This window comes from Lithobates pipiens, unplaced genomic scaffold (genome assembly GCF_037356315.1).
Source record: "Lithobates pipiens isolate NorthernLeopardFrog02 unplaced genomic scaffold, aLitPip1_a1.2 Scaffold_23, whole genome shotgun sequence".
Lineage (NCBI taxonomy): Eukaryota > Metazoa > Chordata > Amphibia > Anura > Ranidae > Lithobates > Lithobates pipiens.
The window spans coordinates 54,694,547-54,713,393 of record NW_027507785.1 but is presented as its reverse complement, the minus strand read 5'-3'; the positions used below and the strand labels follow the sequence as shown (position 1 = coordinate 54,713,393).

General features: G+C 42.6%; 1 protein-coding gene across 2 annotated transcripts in view; it reads right to left on the bottom strand.

Annotated features, from left to right (window-relative positions):
• Positions 1-18,847, bottom strand: part of LOC143927533 (laminin subunit beta-1-like) — a 190,033-nt gene that overhangs the window by 44,382 nt on the left and 126,804 nt on the right. For both annotated transcript variants that reach the window (XM_077451647.1, XM_077451648.1), the window contains exons 16-22: positions 15,808-15,969; positions 14,393-14,514; positions 12,594-12,714; positions 9,220-9,412; positions 6,607-6,750; positions 4,150-4,381; positions 2,748-2,911 (exon numbers count right to left, since the gene is read on the bottom strand). In XM_077451647.1, coding sequence (XP_077307773.1) covers positions 2,748-2,911; positions 4,150-4,381; positions 6,607-6,750; positions 9,220-9,412; positions 12,594-12,714; positions 14,393-14,514; positions 15,808-15,969 — 1,138 coding nt within the window. The remainder of the gene's footprint in view (positions 1-2,747; positions 2,912-4,149; positions 4,382-6,606; positions 6,751-9,219; positions 9,413-12,593; positions 12,715-14,392; positions 14,515-15,807; positions 15,970-18,847) is intronic.

Genomic DNA, 18,847 nt, shown 5'->3' with positions numbered 1-18,847 from the left:
TGGTAGAGCTCCGGGATTGACAGTATATGGTGGAGCTCTGGGATGGACAGTATATGATGGAGCTCCGGGATGGAAAGTATACGGTGGAGCTCTGGGATGGACAGTATACGGTGGAGCTCTGGGATGGACAGTATACGGTGGAGCTCTGGGATGGACAGTATACGGTGGAGCTCCGGGATTGACAGTATACGGTGGAGCTCCGGGATGGACAGTATACGGTGGAGCTCCGGGATGGACAGTATACGGTGGCGCTCTGGGATGGAGTGCTGGATGTGGCTACAGTTGAGCCATCCCTGGAAGAGGTAGCTCCCTGACTCTCACCCTGATGGCTTCTGTCTTTCAAGGGGAAGAGACCTTGCTCCGGGGTCATTGCTTCTCCTCCTGGCCAAATAGGAAGTAGGTCCGACTCCTGAGACCCGACTGGCAGGGCGTCCAAAGACTCCCTGGCAATCGGGTCTCAGGACCCGCTTCCAGTTTGGACAGGAGCAGAATCAGGAAGACAATAGCGAATATTAATTTGTGACACAACTGGGTGGGCTTGGGGCGCAATGCTCTGTTCCCCAAGCCTACCCTTTTTGTAAGCCAATTAGAGCCTCAGGCTTTCATTATGTGTTTAAAAAAAAAAAAAACATTGAAATCCATGCATCCGGCACCCTGCATGTAGATTAGGGTCGGCACATAGATTAGGGGGGCAGTGTCCCTGCACCCCTTATGGCCGAGCCGCCACTGCATGTAATACTTACCTTTTACCTCTGTCCAGCACGTTTCAGGCCTCTCCTCTTCATTCTGAGAATCCATCATGGGCTATTGGTCCTGCATCATACTTGATGATGTCTGGTAATGTGTCACACAGATATTGCAAAATTTGTTTCGGTTTCATTCATTAAAGAGGAGCTCCAGTCTCTTGTGTAAAAAATTAAGTCAGCAGCTACAAAAACTGTAACTGCTGACTTTTTAAAAAACAGCCACTCACCTGTCCCACGATCCAGCGGTGTACTCCCCCAACCGTTTTCATCTCCTGTTGTCTGTCTGTCTCTGGAGCCACCATGTTAACTGTGGGCACCCAGCTGTAACTGCTTTCGGCTTCACTGCTGACTGCCCACTGTGCATGTGTGAGCCGCTCTGCGCATTGTGTCTGGTCCTGTAGTCTTCTTGGACCTGCCACGTTCCCAGAAGACTGAGGGGAGGGAGGGTGGAGAACTTCCACTTCCGATCACCTAGGTGATTGGAACTAAAGTGGGAGCGGGTACCTGTCAAATCAGGTACCCATCCCCCCAAAAGTGCCATTTCTTTACCAGGAGCGGGAGAGAAATTCATTACTATTGTGATTTGGAGATTCGGATACATCCAAATTTCCAAATCACAAAAATTTCATCCAAATTTTGATTTGAACCACACATGTCTAATTGCATCCATAAAGAATTCAGATTGGGCTGTATAGGACAAACTGTCTGCCTCCATTTATGCCTCATTTATTTTTAAATCTCTGCAACTTACTTTCTGACTACTAGTCCAGTCTTGTCAACTAATTATTAATTGTCAACTAATTATATTCAGTAGACATGTTTCCATTAGTTTCATTCTGAATCAAAATGAGGACAAATTTTTCATTATTCGGAAATTCTGATACATAATTCGAATTCCCGAATAATGAAAAATTTGTCCGCATTTAGATTCAGAATGAAACATAATGATAAACCTAATGGAAACATGTCTACTGAATACAATAGTAACAAACTTAACCGAATCCGAAATAACAAAACGAAATTCGACCGAATTGAAAATTCTAATTTGAAAACAGGATTAGAAAAGAAGAGTAAAACCAAACAGATTAGAATAAAAATAAAATAATAGAATAGAATATAATAGAAAATAAAGGAATAGAATATAAAAGAATAAAATAGAATATATATTAAAATAATAGACTGGAAAAGAATAGAGTAAAACAGAACAGAATATAAAAGAAAAGAACAGAATAGAAAAGTATAGACTAGAAAATAGTACAGTAAAACATAACAAAATAGAATAGAAAATAAAAAAATAGAGTAAAATAGAATAGAAATGAAAGGAATATTATTATTATTATTTATTAGAATAAAAAAGAGAACAGAATAGAAAAGAAAAGAACAGAATAGAAAAGTATAGACTAGAAAATAGTAGAGTAAAACATAACAAAATAGAATAGAAAATAAAAAAATAGAGTAAAATAGAATAGAAATTAAATTAATATTATTATTATTATTTATTAGAATAAAAAAGAAAATAATCAATTAGAATAGAACATAAAAGAACAGAATAGAAAGAAACAAGAGCATAGAACAGAATGAATTAGAAAGAATGTAACCGTCTTCCGAAATTCGAATAGAATAAATTTATATTCAAATACCAATTTGAATTAAAATTCAATTAGAATTTTCCGAATTCGGTCGAACTGAATTCAATTCAACCGAATTCGGCAAAGTCGAATTGAATTAGAAAACGAATTAAACGAAGTTAACAAATTTAACTAAACAAAATATTTAAATAATGAATCAAAACGAAACAAAGCAAATTTTGTTCTGCACATGCTTAATATTCAAGGTACCGTATATGTAAGCCCAAAAATGCAAAAATAAAATCCTGAAGACTAAAAAGGAAAATATTATATTATTGCTAGAATTTTTATTTTTTGGTGTTTATGGCATTTATGAGTCAGTGAGGACATTCTTCATGGGTATTGAAGGCCACCCGCATGCTCAGCTTCTTACCTGTATAGCCAGGAGCGCACAGGCACACGATATGGCTGGAGTCTCGGTCCGCGTAGCAGGAGCTGCCGTGGTAGTTTTGAGTACCGGGATAGCCAGGACAAGGACATGGACGGCACTGCTGGCCAGTGCCAAGAATAGGATCTCCGTAGTAGCCATCCAGACACCTAAGAGGGACATCTGAAATTAGGATGATGTTCCTGATGTCTATGAAAGTTCTTATCATCCAGGTCATCGTGTTTCTAGTACAAGTCTACTAGACTGGGCCTGAAGAAGTCAACTGGACTTGTTCTGGGGTATTAAAGATGTTTCATCACTCAATTGAGTGGCTTCTCCAATTCAGTAAGTGTCACGGGGGGTATGATCCTGTTGATTAGATGAAGGTGACCGAAGTGGGTATAAATGTTGGGTTGGGTCTGTTATGAACACTCATTAGACCTGAGGAAGCTCCTTGGAGTCTTCTAACTCCTCAAATCATCCCCTGAAGCCCCCTAGAGTTCTCTGGCTAAATTTAGCAACAAATATAGAAATGTGGACAGAAAAGGGAACAAATAAGGAAAAAACTGATAACATTATTTAATTTTAAATCTTGGGACTGCCCCCTTTAATTTTGTCCCTAGAGACCCACCAAAGGCTCATCAAAGGTAGGTAAAACCAGCCTCGGTTGCTTCCAACTAAGTTCAATAATGAAGATTATTGTTGGAAGGCAACATGGTTTAATATCATATTTCTGGTATTTCATTCCCTGGTACAATTACTTCAATTATGGTCACATGGCTGAAAACAAATATTCTTAACCAGCTTTATGAATTGAGCCTACGGTACTTGCTTTTTTTTGTTTCCTATAGTCAGAATTAAAACATTTTTTTTTTTTTTTTTTACTTTTTCCTGTCCTAATCAAATAAGAAATATTGCATATGAAATTGTTCTATTCTCATATTCAGCCAGTAGGTGGAGCTATAACCTCTTTTTCAATTTTTTTCTGGGCTACCCTTATCCACTTTGTTGAGAATAAAAGCGCTTGTTGTTAACAGGGCTCAATAGCTCAAGCTCTGAGTTGCACTCACAACATAAACATAGTGACTCATCTCCCCTCACTCTTTTCACCTGTCTTTAATTTCAATCAGTGAGAGAGCGTATGAAAGCAAACATTTGTTTTAAAAACTCATAAAGCTCTGAGAATCCTGTGCCAAAAGTTTATCCTGTATTATATTTTTGTTTGTAAAAACAGAGATTATATAGGAATAGCAAAAAAAATAAAAAAGTATTAAAGTAAAATTGACCCAAAACCACAGCATCCCTTTAATACATCCACCTGAATGTGTTTACACCTGTTCTGCGTACAAACACACAAAAGAGACCAGAACTAGAAGTGCTGGCTGTAGGTGACCCAACTGGAACTTACTTCTCGCAGTGCCGCCCACTCGTGAAATCTCGGCAGCTGATGCAGGCACCGGTCTTGGGGTCACAGTCCTCGGAGTGGCCATTACATTGGCAGGGCTTGCAGTGGGGGAAGCCCCATTGTCCCGGAAGGCACTGGTTGCACTGTCTCCCAGCCTTACTGCTGTGGCACTGACACTGGCCCGTTACGGGGTTGCAGAACCGGGAGATGGAGCCCTGAGAGTCACAGTCGCACTCTGTTGCGAAATAAAATCGATTTTTTTGGTTTACAGACGGTCTTATCGAACATTCAGAAAACTTGCAACCCTATCTCCATGTTATCCAACAGCAGGTATGGAGACTTTAGAATATGTACAGTGTAGTGCTCTGCCCTAATAAGTACTCACAGAAGGAATCAGAATATTTAGTTTACAGAAATGTATTACGAGGCGTGTCTAAAAAGTTTGGTGAATGGTCCCATATCTCAACGGCAACATGGGCCAGGTGCGCATGCATCCACATGGCTATTCAGAGACATGTTGAGAAGCATCACCTAGCGTGGAGTACATGTAACCGTCAGGGTAAACCCACGGGGGACAGTCAAACGTAGTCAGTGTGAGAGGTAGGGTCACAGTGCCATGGAGCAATGAGTGAACATCAAGTCCTGCTACAAATTGGGGAAACCGGTGACCTAGGGGTGTGAAATGTTGGTGGAAGTGTACGGGACGGAAGCAGTGAGCAGAAAATGCATTATTTACAACTGGTTCAAACGCTTTCACAATGGGATGGAAACAACTGAGGATGAGCCACATTCGGGTCAACTGCCAACAAGCAGAACCTCAGACTTGAACGAGCGAGTGTCCGACAAATGCTGGCACAAGATCGCCAACTGACTCTACAATTAATGGCTGGGGAATTGGGAATTAGCAAGAAAACGGAACATCGAGCGTAAAGATTTGGGTAAGCAGAAGATCTGTTCCCGTTATGCCTTGTGCACAACTGTACGAGCTCCTACCTCACTGACAACAGCCTTCTTGATCCCCTACAGTCCAGCTTCCACCCACAACATTCCACTGAAACTGCCCTGTTAAAACGCACCAACGACCTACTAACTGCTAAAACCAATGGCCAGTGCTCCATACTCTTATTCATTGTCCTTTCTGATGCCTTCCACACAGTTGACCATCTACTCCTCCTCAACAATCTCCACTCCTTGGCCTCTGTGATTCTGCTCTTTCATGGTTCTCCTCCTACCTGTCTCAGCACACTTTTAGTGTCACATACACCATCTCCTCTGGTCCTCTTCCCCTTTCTGTTGGGGTACCCAAAGGCTCTGTCCTTGGGCTGCGCCTCTTCTCTCTCTACACCTCTTCCCTGGGCCAGTTGATAACCTCCCATGGCTTCCAATACCACCTCTATGCTGACACCCAGATCTATCTCCCCACTCCACAACTCAACCCCCCCCCCCCCCCAATATCCTCACGTATCACAAACTTACTGAGCAAAATATCAGTATGGATGTTACACCACTTCCTCAAACTCAATCATTCTAAAACTGAGCTTTATCATTGAGACCACCAGCACAACCATTGGTTTCTCCTCACACGCCAAGGTTCTGGATGTAATCCTAGATTCCAATCTAATCCTAGAATCCAATCACTGGCTAAATCTTGCCGCCTTTCCCCCCACAACATTTCCAGAATTTGCCTCTTAATGACTAATGACACCACAAAACAACTTATTTACTTAGGTGGCACAGTGGTGTAGTGGTTAGCACTCTCACCTAGCAGTAAGAAGGGTTGCTGGTTCAAACCACAACACTACCTGCCTGGAGTTTGCATGTTCTCCCTGTGCCTGCGTGGGTTTCCTCCCACAAACCAAAGACATGCAGGTAGGTTAATTGGCTTCTGCCCAAAATTGGCCCTAGTATATGAATGGGGACCTTGGATTGTGGGTTCCTTGAGGGTAGGGACCAATATGAGTGTGCAATGTACAGGGATGGGGACAATTGTAGACACTCAGTTTGAACTGGATGGACTGGTGTCTTTATTCAACCTTACTAACTATGAAACTGTGTTATTTCCTCTCTCCTCAATGGCCTACCCTTACACAGGCTATCCCCCCTTCAGTATATTATGAATGCTTCTGCTAGACTAATACACCTCACTAACCGATCAATAACTGCTGCTCAAAATTATTGTAAAAAATATTGTTATACCCTGTGTCCCCGCTGGAAGGATTTTTCATCACAGGAAGTGAGGGAAATGTACTAAATGAGGACACGGACTGCAAATTAAAAAAGAAGTGGTTCTAACCAGCCACACTCTATCCAAAATGTTGGCTAAAGTCGGGCTTTAAAGAAGGACTCCCTCTGTTCAAGCAATTACAGTAGTAGCTGAGTGCGTCTGCAATCTTTTCTGTTCTCTTTTCTCTTTAGGATAATGTAATGTATAGAAAAAAATGTGTTAGGATCTCTACTTACTGCTGCATCCATACGGGCCAAACCCATAGGTCCCAGGAGCGCACTGGTCACAGCGCTGGCCAATCACGTTGGGCTTACACATACACTGGCCTCCGATTTTGTTGCACACTGCACTGAGCGAGCCTTGCAAATCACACAGACAGGCTGGAAGACAAACAGAGCAGAAAGTGACCCACTGACAAGAAATACAACCATGATGTCTACTACTAGAAAAAGAAACGCAGGTGCCCATCACACCTACCCCCCAACCCAGCACCACATAATCTGTGCTTTATTAGCTGCAGTTGAGAACAGGGGAGAAATCAGGGGTCTAACAGACCCCGGATGTCTCCATGAACAGGACCTGTCACCTGGCCGTGCTATCACACCGGGGGCTTTTTATCTCCTTGTGATAGCAATAAAGTCACTTAAAAAAAGTGAGCAATTAATTAGAATAAAACAAAAATAAAAATAAAATAAAAAGCACCCCTGTTGCCCCATGCACACACCCAAAGGCAAATGAGGTCATAGGGTGCAAATTTGTATGTAAAAAGCAATGGCATTACACATGTGAGGTATCACGGCAAACAGTGTGAGAGCAGCAATTCTACGTTAACTCCTTACTGATAACCTTTAAAACTTTTAAAAGTGTGGTCTTTAGTCTGCAGTTTAAGGGCCGGTTCACACAGGGGGCGACACGAGGCGACACGACTTGCCGTGCCGCGACCTGACAAGTCACCCCCGTTCTGTACTACGGAACCGTTCTAAGAGGAGCGACTCGAGTCGCTCCGACTTAGAAAAAAGGTTCCTGTACTACTTTTGGGCGACCTCGGGGCGACTTGCATTGACTTCTATACAGAAGTCATTTGCAAGTCGCCGCTGAGGTCGCGGCAGGTCGCGGCGCGGCAAGTCGTGTCGCCTCGCATCACCCCCTGTGTGAACCGGCCCTTAAGGCTTCAGCGTCTATTTACGTGATGAAACCCCATCTTCTATAGTTTACCAAAAAATGGATATTATATTATATACAATTATTATACAATAGATATCATATTATATAAAATCGATCCAAAATATATATTATATAATATACAATTATTATACAATAGATATCATATTATATAAAATTATTATACAATAGATGTAAAATAGCGATTATATATATATATATATATATATATATATATATATATATATATAAAATATATATAAATATATATATATATATATATATATATATATATATATATATATATATAAATTATTATTAAATGGCTATTACATTATATAACATTAATATGTTATATAGTCTACAGCAGGGGTCTCCAAACTTTCTAAGCAAGGGGCCATTTTACTGCACTTCAGGCTTCTGGGGGGGCCGGACTGTGGCCATCGGTAGTAGAAAGTGCACCAGCATCAGTGCCCCATCATTGGTTATAATGGGAGGAATAGTGCCCCATTGATGGTGTCAGTAGGGGTAATGGTGCCCTATCATCGGAATAGTGCCCCGAGAGCCAAATAAAGGCAAGCAAGGGGTCACATCTGGCCCTGGGGCCGCGGTTTGAGGACCATTGGTCTACAGTTTTAAGGATTGGGTATTTACTCATTGCAACCCCATCTTTTATAGTTTACCAAAAAAATTGATATTATGTTATATAAAATGATTATAAAATAGATATTATATAATATTAAATTATTATACAATAGATATCACATTATATAAAATTATTATAAAATAATTATTACATTATATAACATTTATATAAAATAGATATTAAATTATATACAATTCTGATAAAATAGCTATTATATTATATGAAACTATTTTAAAATAGATATTATGTTATATACGATTATTATTAAAAAGATATTATATAAAACTCATTTTATTTCTTATTTTATGTTTTATAAACAGTTGCACTACTATTGTGTGACATGAAATATTAAAAAGGTCCACCGTTTTCTTTCTACAGGGCCCCTGCTTTCATGAAATATATAATTGAAGGTTTAATGCAAAAAATGCAGATATTAACATGCATGCGAAAAATTTAAAAGTTATTGTCCCCATAGAAAAGTGGATAGACAATCTGCAATTGATCACAGTCAATTGCTTGGGGCCTTTTGTGTGTGTATATATATATATATACATACACAGTATATACTGTATATACACTGTTTATATATATATATATATCTTTCTATATATATATATATATATATATATATATATATTTATGTTTTACTTTTCAGCAGATTAGCAACACTTCCACCAATTTTCCCCATTTCTTTACATTTTTTTTTTCTGGCAGTTTTACTTTTTTTCCTTCCCATGAGAGGCCAGAGGGTGGTAAAATCAGGTGGTTGATTTGCGGTTTTACCACCGCTGCATGAATGAGGGCTTGTAGCTGCACAGGGCTGTACAAATCCTGTGGCTATGATTCTTTGTTTTGCGGCATTAGCAAAAAAAAAAAACCCTTAAAAAGCCTCCAGTAGGTGGCGCCCCTGCCATACTTGACTGATTTAAGTGAATGAGGCCACACTGCAACCATTCTGCAACCGCGTGCAATGCACCTGATTGCAGCGCAGTGGTGTGTCCATGTACCGTCCACCATCATGGGAAGTGGACCTGTCACTCACGCAGAGCTCCGTTGTGGATGATGGCGGAGATACTACACAGCAGCTTGATGCACATCTCTGCCAGGACTGGCATGGTGGCCATCTTGAAGGACTCCAGGCACCTGTAGGTCTCCATTTCTTCACGGTGGTGTGTGGATATGGGGTCGTTACCATGGAAACCGGGCAGTTCATAGACTTTGGGCAGAAGGACCAGCTGTGGGACAAAAACGATATATAGCAAGTGTTAAAAAAGAACTCCGACAAGACCAATTTATATTTAAAATGAAATCATTTAAACTTTCAATACAAAAAAAAAAGAAAAGGAGTTGGGGCATTACATGTACCCAAGACATAGCGGTCTGAATACATGTCTTGCCTATATGACTTTGGTTGGGATATTAGATTGTTAGCTCCTTTGGAGGTGCCAGACCAAAGTAATTTCCTCTAAATACTGTATAAAGTAAACTGGAATAATATAAAATATCAATATAAACTAGAGTTGCGCCGATACCGAGTATTTTCACAAGTTTCGGTACTCGTGCAAATGCACCGATACCTGAAACCGATACTTTCAGGCTCGGTTTTTTGAGCTGTCAGCTGGGTCTCCCCTGTTGACAAATGAAGTGTTAAAGAAGTCCGGTAATTGGAGCTGTCAAAAAAAAAAAAAGCAGCCAGCAATGTTTATTAACAACATTGCTCAACTGCTGAAACACTAAAATAAAAAGAAACATTGTTTCTTTTTGAATCTTTCTGTTTCTTCATCTGCAGCTCAAAGGGATGAACAAATGTTCCTCTGCTTAACCCCTTATTAACCCTTAATTTACTCTAATCAGCCTTAATTAACTCCTTATTCTCCTCCAATTAATTATTATTTTCCTGCTTTTTTTCTTTTGTTCACGTCTATTTTATAAACTATAAACAATTAAAACTTTTTTTTTTGTTTGCTTTGTTAGTAATTATTTTTACACATATATATTAACATATATTTACACATTTCACATTGAAAAAGTGCTAAATTAAAAAAAAAAATGATTTATTTCATTTGTAAATAACTTTTCAATGCTTTGTACCAAGTTAAAACAAAACAGTTGCGGTAGGTATCGGTAATCGGTATCGGCGAGTACTATAAAAAAATATATATATATCGGTACTTGTACTCATTGTAAAAAAAAAAAAATGGTATCGGTGCATCCCTAATATAAAGAAATGAAATATATAAAACAAGATTAGACTTGTACCTTTCTATTTTTGGATAAACTACGATATGCAGTACAAGATCACACCTGAAGGTGGCACTGTTGCCCTAAAATGATGTCATATTTAAAGTGTACTTCTGCTTTTGCAGCCAAATTGAGATAGCGCCTACCTTATATTTGTTACACTTTCCCATTCGCAAAGCATGTTCAAAGGTGAATTCCAGGTATGGCAGTTTTTACATAGTCCATTGGTCCAGCTTGGACCAATGTGAGTTGAATGTGCCATAGTTGTGGGATCCAAGTGGAAACAAAATAAAAGGGAGAGATCTGTACTGAGGAATATCTGTACCGTGAGAATATATGTACTTGGGGGGAACTGTACTGAGGTGGGGAACAGTAGTGCAGGATGGAATCCATACTGGAAGGGTACTGGAGGAAGATTTGTAATAGAGGGGGAGCAATGTACTGGGGGAGAGAATCCATGCTGGGGAGGTAGAATGTACTGGAGGCAGATCTGTAATGGAGGGGGAGATCTGCACTGGAGTGGGGGGGGGGCTGTACTGTAGGGGGGAATGCATACTGGGGGGGGGGGGTACTGGAGGAAGATCTGTAATGGAGGGGGAGCAATGTACTGCGGGAGAGAATCCATGCTGGGGGAGGTAGAATGTACTGGAGGCAGATCTGTAATGGAGGGGGAGATCTGCACTGGAGGGGTGGGGGGCTGTACTGTAGGGGGGGTAGATCCATACTGGGGGGGGTAGTGGAGGCAGATCTGTAATGGAGGGGGGAGATCTTCACTGGAGGGGGGGCTGTACTGTAGGAGGGAATCCATACTGGGGGGGGGGGGTATGTACTGGAGGCAGATTTGTAATGGAGGGGAGATCTACACTGGAGGGGGGGCTGTACTGTAGATGGGAATCAATATTGGGGGGGTTGTACTGGAGGCAGAGCTGTAATGGAAGGGGGATGTGTACTGGGGGGGCTGTACTGTAGGAGGGAATACATATGGGGGGGTACTGGAGGCAGATCTGTAAGGGAGGAGGGGATGTTTACTGGGGGGGGGGGGTCTGTACTGTAGGAGGGAATACATACTTGGGGGTGTACTGGAGGCAGATCTGTAATGGAAGGGGGGATGTGTACTGGGGGGGGGGGCTGTACTGTAGGAGGGAATACATACGAGGGGGAGTGGGTACTGGAGGCAGATCTGTAACTCTGTAATGGAGGAGGGGATGTTTACTGGGGGGGCTGTACTGTAGGAGGGAATACATACTTGGGGGTGTACTGGAGGCAGATCTGTAATGGAAGGGGGGATGTGTACTGGGGGGGGGGGGCTGTACTCTAGGAGGGAATACATACGAGGGGGAGTGGGTACTGGAGGCAGATCTGTAAATCTGTAATGGAGGAGGGGATGTTTACTGGGGGGGGCTGTACTGTAGGAGGGAATACATACTTGGGGGTGTACTGGAGGCAGATCTGTAATGGAGGGGGGGGGATGTACTGGGGGGGCTGTACTGTACGAGGGAACCCATACTGGGGGGGGGGGGGGTGTACTGGAGGCAGATCTGTAATGGAGGGGGAGATGAGCACTGGGTCAGAAACTGTACTGGGGGATCTACTAGTGGGGAGTGGGGAGGGGGAGATCTGAGGCTGATATCCACAAATATCCACAACCCTGTAAGGGCTCTTAAACTAAAATTGTTCTAGGATGTCATCCAGCCACCAATAGGATTCAAATCTTAAGTCACCGAATGTCATTTCCCAATGCAGGTTTGAATTTGACTGATGGCTGTGATACGGCACATGATCTTGCTCATGGCCATGAGATTTGAAACTGAGATTTATAACTGTTACCAATCTCTGTCTACTTGAAACATTAAAGCGCCATATACACTATCAGATTTTCTGCAAATTTTTGTCTTTTAGATTTATCAAAACCATGTAGTGAAGGGCCTGCCTGATTGCATACACATTGAAACTCCTAAGGTTTGACCTCATATTATACGGTTTTGGTAAATCTGAAGAAAAAAAATCAGCAGAAGATCCGATGGTGTGTATGGGGGCTTTACTCTCTAAAAGTTACCTGTTTCTTCCATCCATGCTTCACACCTAGATCATCTATGGCCCGAAGAGTAATAATGGTCCTAGGAGTGATTGCAATCCTGCATCCAATATGTAACAGCAAACATTTATCATATTTACCGAATCAACGAGGATGAAGGATCCAGGCTGTCGATTGGTGGCATCCAAACGCTGGAAGCGGATGCGGATTTCATACTGGTTGTTATTTTCAAAGCAAAAGGGTTTCGAGAGCACCAGATACCTAGATATGAAAGACATATGTGGAATTAGACAGAAAACCCTTATCTTGTATACCTGGGGTGGTCAACTGTCTTAATATAGGGGGCCTCGGGTGCTGGCACTGACATCACCAAAGGGCTGTATGTAATCAGCGAAAATAATGCTACAGAAAACTCTGAGACTATGGAAGTGCAGAGACTGCCAACGTGCTATAGGAGTTCTTGGAAACTGGGCACATGCTTCATGAGTCATAGACTGGAGACACATTACATGAGACTGCTAGAGATTAGAGGCCCCCAAACTATGGGGCCTAGACTACATCCAGCCCACTACAAGTGATCTCTTGCAGTTTTATATAACCTCATCCATGATTGCCTCCTGGATTATGTCCCGAGTCTCTAAAAACTCATAAAGCATATCTACAGTCTCTGAACATCTCCCGTGTCATGTCTGCAGTCTTTGACCATCTCTTGTAGCATGCCTACAGTCTCTGACCATCTCCTGCATCATATCTGCAATCTACAACCATCTCTTGTAACATGTCTACAATTACAGACCATCTCCTGTAATATGTCCACAGTCTCTGACCATCTCCTGTAATATGTCCACAGTCTCTGACCATCTCCTGTAATATGTCCACAGTCTCTGGCCATCTCTTTTACCATGTTTACAGTCTCTGACCATCTCCTGTAACATATCTACAGTTTCTGACCCTCTCCTGTAATATGTCCACAGTCTCTGACCCTCTCCTGTAATACGTCCACAGTCTCTGACCCTCTCCTGTAATATGTCCACAGTCTCTGACCCTCTCCTGTAATACGTCCACAGTCTCTGACCATCTCCTGTAACATATCTACAGTCTCTGACCCTCTCCTGTAATATGTCCACAGTCTCTGACCATCTCCTGTAATATGTCCACAGTCTCTGGCCATCTCTTTTACCATGTTTACAGTCTCTGACCATCTCCTGTAACATATCTACAGTTTCTGACCCTCTCCTGTAACATATCTACAGTTTCTGACCCTCTCCTGTAATATGTCCACAGTCTCTGACCCTCTCCTGTAATACGTCCACAGTCTCTGACCATCTCCTGTAACATATCTACAGTCTCTGACCCTCTCCTGTAATATGTCCACAGTCTCTGACCATCTCCTGTAACATATCTACAGTCTCTGACCCTCTCCTGTAATATGTCCACAGTCTCTGACCCTCTCCTGTAATACGTCCACAGTCTCTGACCATCTCCTGTAACATATCTACAGTCTCTGACCCTCTCCTGTAATATGTCCACAGTCTCTGACCATCTCCTATAACATATCTACAGTTTCTGACCATCTACTGTAATATATCCACAGTCTCTGACCCTCTCCTGTAATATGTCCACAGTCTCTGACCATCTCCTGTAACATATCTACAGTTTCTGACCCTCTCCTGTAATATGTCCACAGTCTCTGACCATCTCCTGTAATATGTCCACACAGTCTCTGGCCATCTCTTTTACCATGTTTACAGTCTCCAACCATCTCCAGTAATATGTCCGCAAGTCTTTGGCCATCTCCTGTATTATTTCTACAGTCAGATGTCAAGTGCCACATTTGAGTAATTTGACCACCATTGATATATACAAATGAAGGCCAAAAACACCTTTTTCATAACTTCTTTTTACATTCTGAGGATGACGGTACAAAGTTACAACTCACCTCTCTGAATGTGGCAGTTTTTCCCTATACATCTGCTCAGAGGGCAGCACGTTGCCACAGCGGGGGCTCATGGGTAATATCTGAGACGTCACACTGACGATGGCTTCCCAGTCCTCTGCTGACTACGAGGAAAGCAATGGAGAACAATAGTTAATGGAACCCTGTGCTGCTTTAACATTTACAAAAGCAGGGATCACATGACCACAGGAGTTCTGTTTTTTTTTTTATTATGTACAGTAAATCCTTGGGGACCTCATTTATCATTGTGGATCAAAAAAAATCAATATTGTTTTTATATCTCTATACTTCTTTTAAAAATAGAGTGTTACTTTCACTCCACTAAAGTCTTTTTCAACCAGGGTTCCTCCGATGGTACCTAGGGGTTCCTTCATTTGTAACAGGTTCATCTCCCATAGTTCCATGCTCAAAGCCACTTGGCAGAGCCAGCAGCATGACATCAATGATCCTATTAGCTGTGGTAAGGGTGGCATTGTGAGTGACCACCACTGTGAGGGACATCGTTTCCTACTGACCACCAATGTAAGGAGCATTCTTCCCACTGACCACCAATGTAAGAGGGAATTTTTCCCAGTGACCAGTGGGAAGAATGCTCCTTACATTGTTGATCAGTGGGAAGAATGCTCCTTACATTGGTGATCACCAATGTAAGGGGCATTCTTCCCACTGATCTCCAATGTAAAATGCATTCTTCCCACTGACCCCCAATGTAAGGAGCATTCTTCCCACTGACCCCCAATGTAAGGGGCATTTTTCCCACTGATTACCAATGTAAGGGGCATTCTTCCCATTGACCTCCAATGTAAAAGACATTCTTCTCACTGATCACCAATGTAAGGAACGTTTTTCCCACTGATCACCAATGTAAGGAACATTCTTCTCACTGACCACCAATGTAAGGGACATTCTTCCCACTGACCACCAGTGTAAGGAACATTCTTCCCACTGATTACCAATGTAAGGGGCATTCTTCCCATTGACCTCCAATGTAAAAGACATTCTTCTCACTGACCCCCAATGTAAGGAACGTTTTTCCCACTGATCACCAATGTAAGGAACATTCTTCTCACTGACCACCAATGTAAGGGACATTCTTCCCACTGACCACCAGTGTAAGGAACATTCTTCTCACTGACCACCAATGTACGGGACATTCATTCCATTGACCCCTCTGATGAAAATCGCGTTTACCTGAGGTTCCCTAAGACCTAAACATGATTTCAAGTCTTCCTCTCAGATACAAAGGTTGAGAAAAGCTGGCAGGTCAGGAGGATATGATTGGTCAGTTAGGTTACTGTACATTACTGCCCTCTGGTTACCTCTACGGTAATCACATTGTTACATTTGTATCCTATAGATATGTATCATTTGAGACATTGCTTAGGTCACGTCGGTACCTCTGGCTCATATCGGATCATGATGTCATATTCCATGGGGTATGGGATGTTGTCGATGTGAAACAAGAGGCCAGCACCATCTCTAACTCGAGCGAAGCCAGGCCCGGTCCAGGTGATCATGTGATCTGGAGAGTGTTCACGGCGGATGATCTCAATGTCTGCCTGTGGGAGACAGTAACAGGGAAGAGATTTCCATCAAAGCGTAGGGAACGTCATCACTCCCCCCCCCCCCCCCCCACACACACACATGTTCAGAAACGCCTGGTGTTATTCTTATAAAAGACTCAGGATTTACAGACAATTAAATGCCATAGGGTGTGTCCTGAACACCTGGCTGCCAAAGACTTGTCAATCTCTACAAGTACAGAGAGATATAACGTAATGCTCAACCAACGCAACCAGATTCAAAGGAAAAGCCAGGTAGCATTTTCAGGAGTAGTTGAAGTTTTTGCCCCCCCCCCCCACTTTAAAGTGAACCTGTGCTTTGTCCATGCACGGAAAACCTAGAAGTTCATTTAAAGTGGAAGTCCCGCCAAAACCTAAAACTAAGCTTAAACCTGCTCCCATCCCTATTCTAAGCCCTACACTAACTACTCTGTAAAGGAAAGATGTGTATACTTACCTAATCTAAGCCCCTGTACACACGGTCGGAGATTCTGCCAACCAAATCCGTTGGATTTTGTCCGTCAGATTTAGTCTGACGGATTGTGTCCGAAACTGTTGCATACACACGGTCGGACTAAGTTGTCGAAAAATCCGATCTCTCAGAACGTGATGACGTAATTTCGTTACGATAGGGCCTAGATTCAGGCTAGTAGCCAATAGCTTTTGATGTAGGAATTTGATCAGAGCATGCGTGGCACTTGGTCCAATCAAAATTCTCTACACATGATCGGATTACGTCCGACCGGCCCAGTTGGTCGGGAAATATTTCCAACATGTTGGAAAATTGGGTCCGACGGAGATTCGGACAAAATCAGTCCGATGCATACCACACACAGTCGGATTATCTGACGACACGGTCCGATAAGACGCATTCCGACGGATTCTCCGACCGTGTGTACGCAGCATAAGGGCGCTCAGGTCATGTGATCTCCTTAGTGGTGTCAGGGCTGGCTTAGCCCTTCCTTCTCTGGGCTGGCTGCTCAGCTGTTGGCTAATTACCAGCTCTCATCGCTCTCCACATTTACCAGCTGTTCCTGATCATGCTCGTCTGACCTGCCTACTTAAAGCTGTCCAGCTCACTTCACCTCTGCCTTCGCCTTGGTCACATCACAAGAAACCATCTCCTGCGGTTCTGTTTTAAGACTGGCTTGGTGACATCCCTTCTGGCTCCTTATCCTGCTTGCTGTTGCTCTACTTATATCCCTGACTTCTGGCCTGGCTGATTACCCGATCTGGTTATTGAACTCTGGCCTGGCTGACTACTCGATCCGGTTACTGGACTCTGGCTATGCTTTGACTACGCTTTATCTATTTACCTTTTTATTTTTATTTAATAAACAGGTGTGATTTAATTGTACTTCTGTCTCGGTCTGATTCATGGTTTCTGACAGTACTGTACTTATTTGTGTACCTCCTCTGCATTATTAAAATACAAGTTCTCTCATTGCACTGGGCCTGAGTGGGTTATTGCCACTGCACCCCATCTACAAGGTTTTGACCGGACTTCCACTTCATCTTCCTTCCTTGCCAGCTGCAAAAACATTAAATGGCCAAAAGTTGACCATCGTACCTATATGAGCTTATTGGACAACTCACTTTAAACCATGGACATTAAGGTGTATCTTTCTCCCTCACATTTTTATTGGTATCTGTGTCCCCATTGGAGAGATTCACCCTCTCTTTGTCCTGTGACTATTGCCACCTAAAGAAAAAGTAATGGGAAATCCAAAATGTAGGAGTTTTTGTTTTCTGGAGCTCCACCGTGCTTGTTGAACCCCTGTCAACAAAAAAGTGAACCGAACAGCCCACAAAAAAAAAAAAAAAAACCTGCACAAAAGGTAAAGTAATGGTCAAACCTCCAAAGAAGAAGGGCCTCAAACCTTGAACCCCCCCAGGGCACAAGACAATCCATGGTCAATCTAGGCTGAATCCAGGTGGATCCCATTGCTTAGGGACCTGCTGAGGGTCAAAAGACCTGAAAGCCACAGATTCTCTCCACGACATCAGGGCAGGCCCCGGTAACCTGCACCCTCAATCTCTGTGCATAAATAAAAAAAAACAACAAGCACACATGCACAGCAAGTGTCTATAACAAATAGTCAAAAATAAAAAAGTGTCAATAACATGGCAGACCTTTTGGCCTGTATACAAATGCCCCCTGGTCTAGCCAAAAGGCATAACCAAGAGGTGCGTGCAAGAAAAGCAATTACTGGTGTGATTTAGTGCCAGTGAAGAACTCAATGGTGCACTGCTGCCAAAGAGTTTTCTTTGGCACCCTGGGATGCCAATCCCAGGGGGCACATCACTGGCAGCTCTTTGTAGCTCCCAGCCCCCATCCAGACAGATGCAACCCCATTCCTATCAGCAGACTCTTAAGCCCTATACACATGAGCGGAATTTCCGTTGGAAAAATCTTGGATGTTTTTTCCGATGGAATTCTGCTCAAGCTTGGCTTGCATACACACAATCACACAAAAGTTCTCTGAACTTTCGACCATCAAGAACACGGCGACGTACAACACTACGACGAGCCGAGAAAATGAAGTTCAATCCTTCCGAGCATGCGTCGAATAGTTTTTTTCCGTCGGAAAAATAGAGAACCTGCTCTCAATCTTTTGCTGGCGGAAATTCCGCCAGCAAAAGTCCGATGGAGCGTACACACGGTTGGAATTTCCGACCAAAAGCTCACATCGGACTTTTGATGGTGAAATTTCCGCTCGTGTGTATGGGGCATTAGGAAGAGTCCTGATTTCAACTGGGGACAAGCCCCGGAGAACCAGGCTAGATTCAACGCGGAAGGAAAAGGATCCCTCCCACCGTACCCACCCTTTTACATCGGGAATTACTAACCGGTGCCCCCATTTATCAAGAGTCA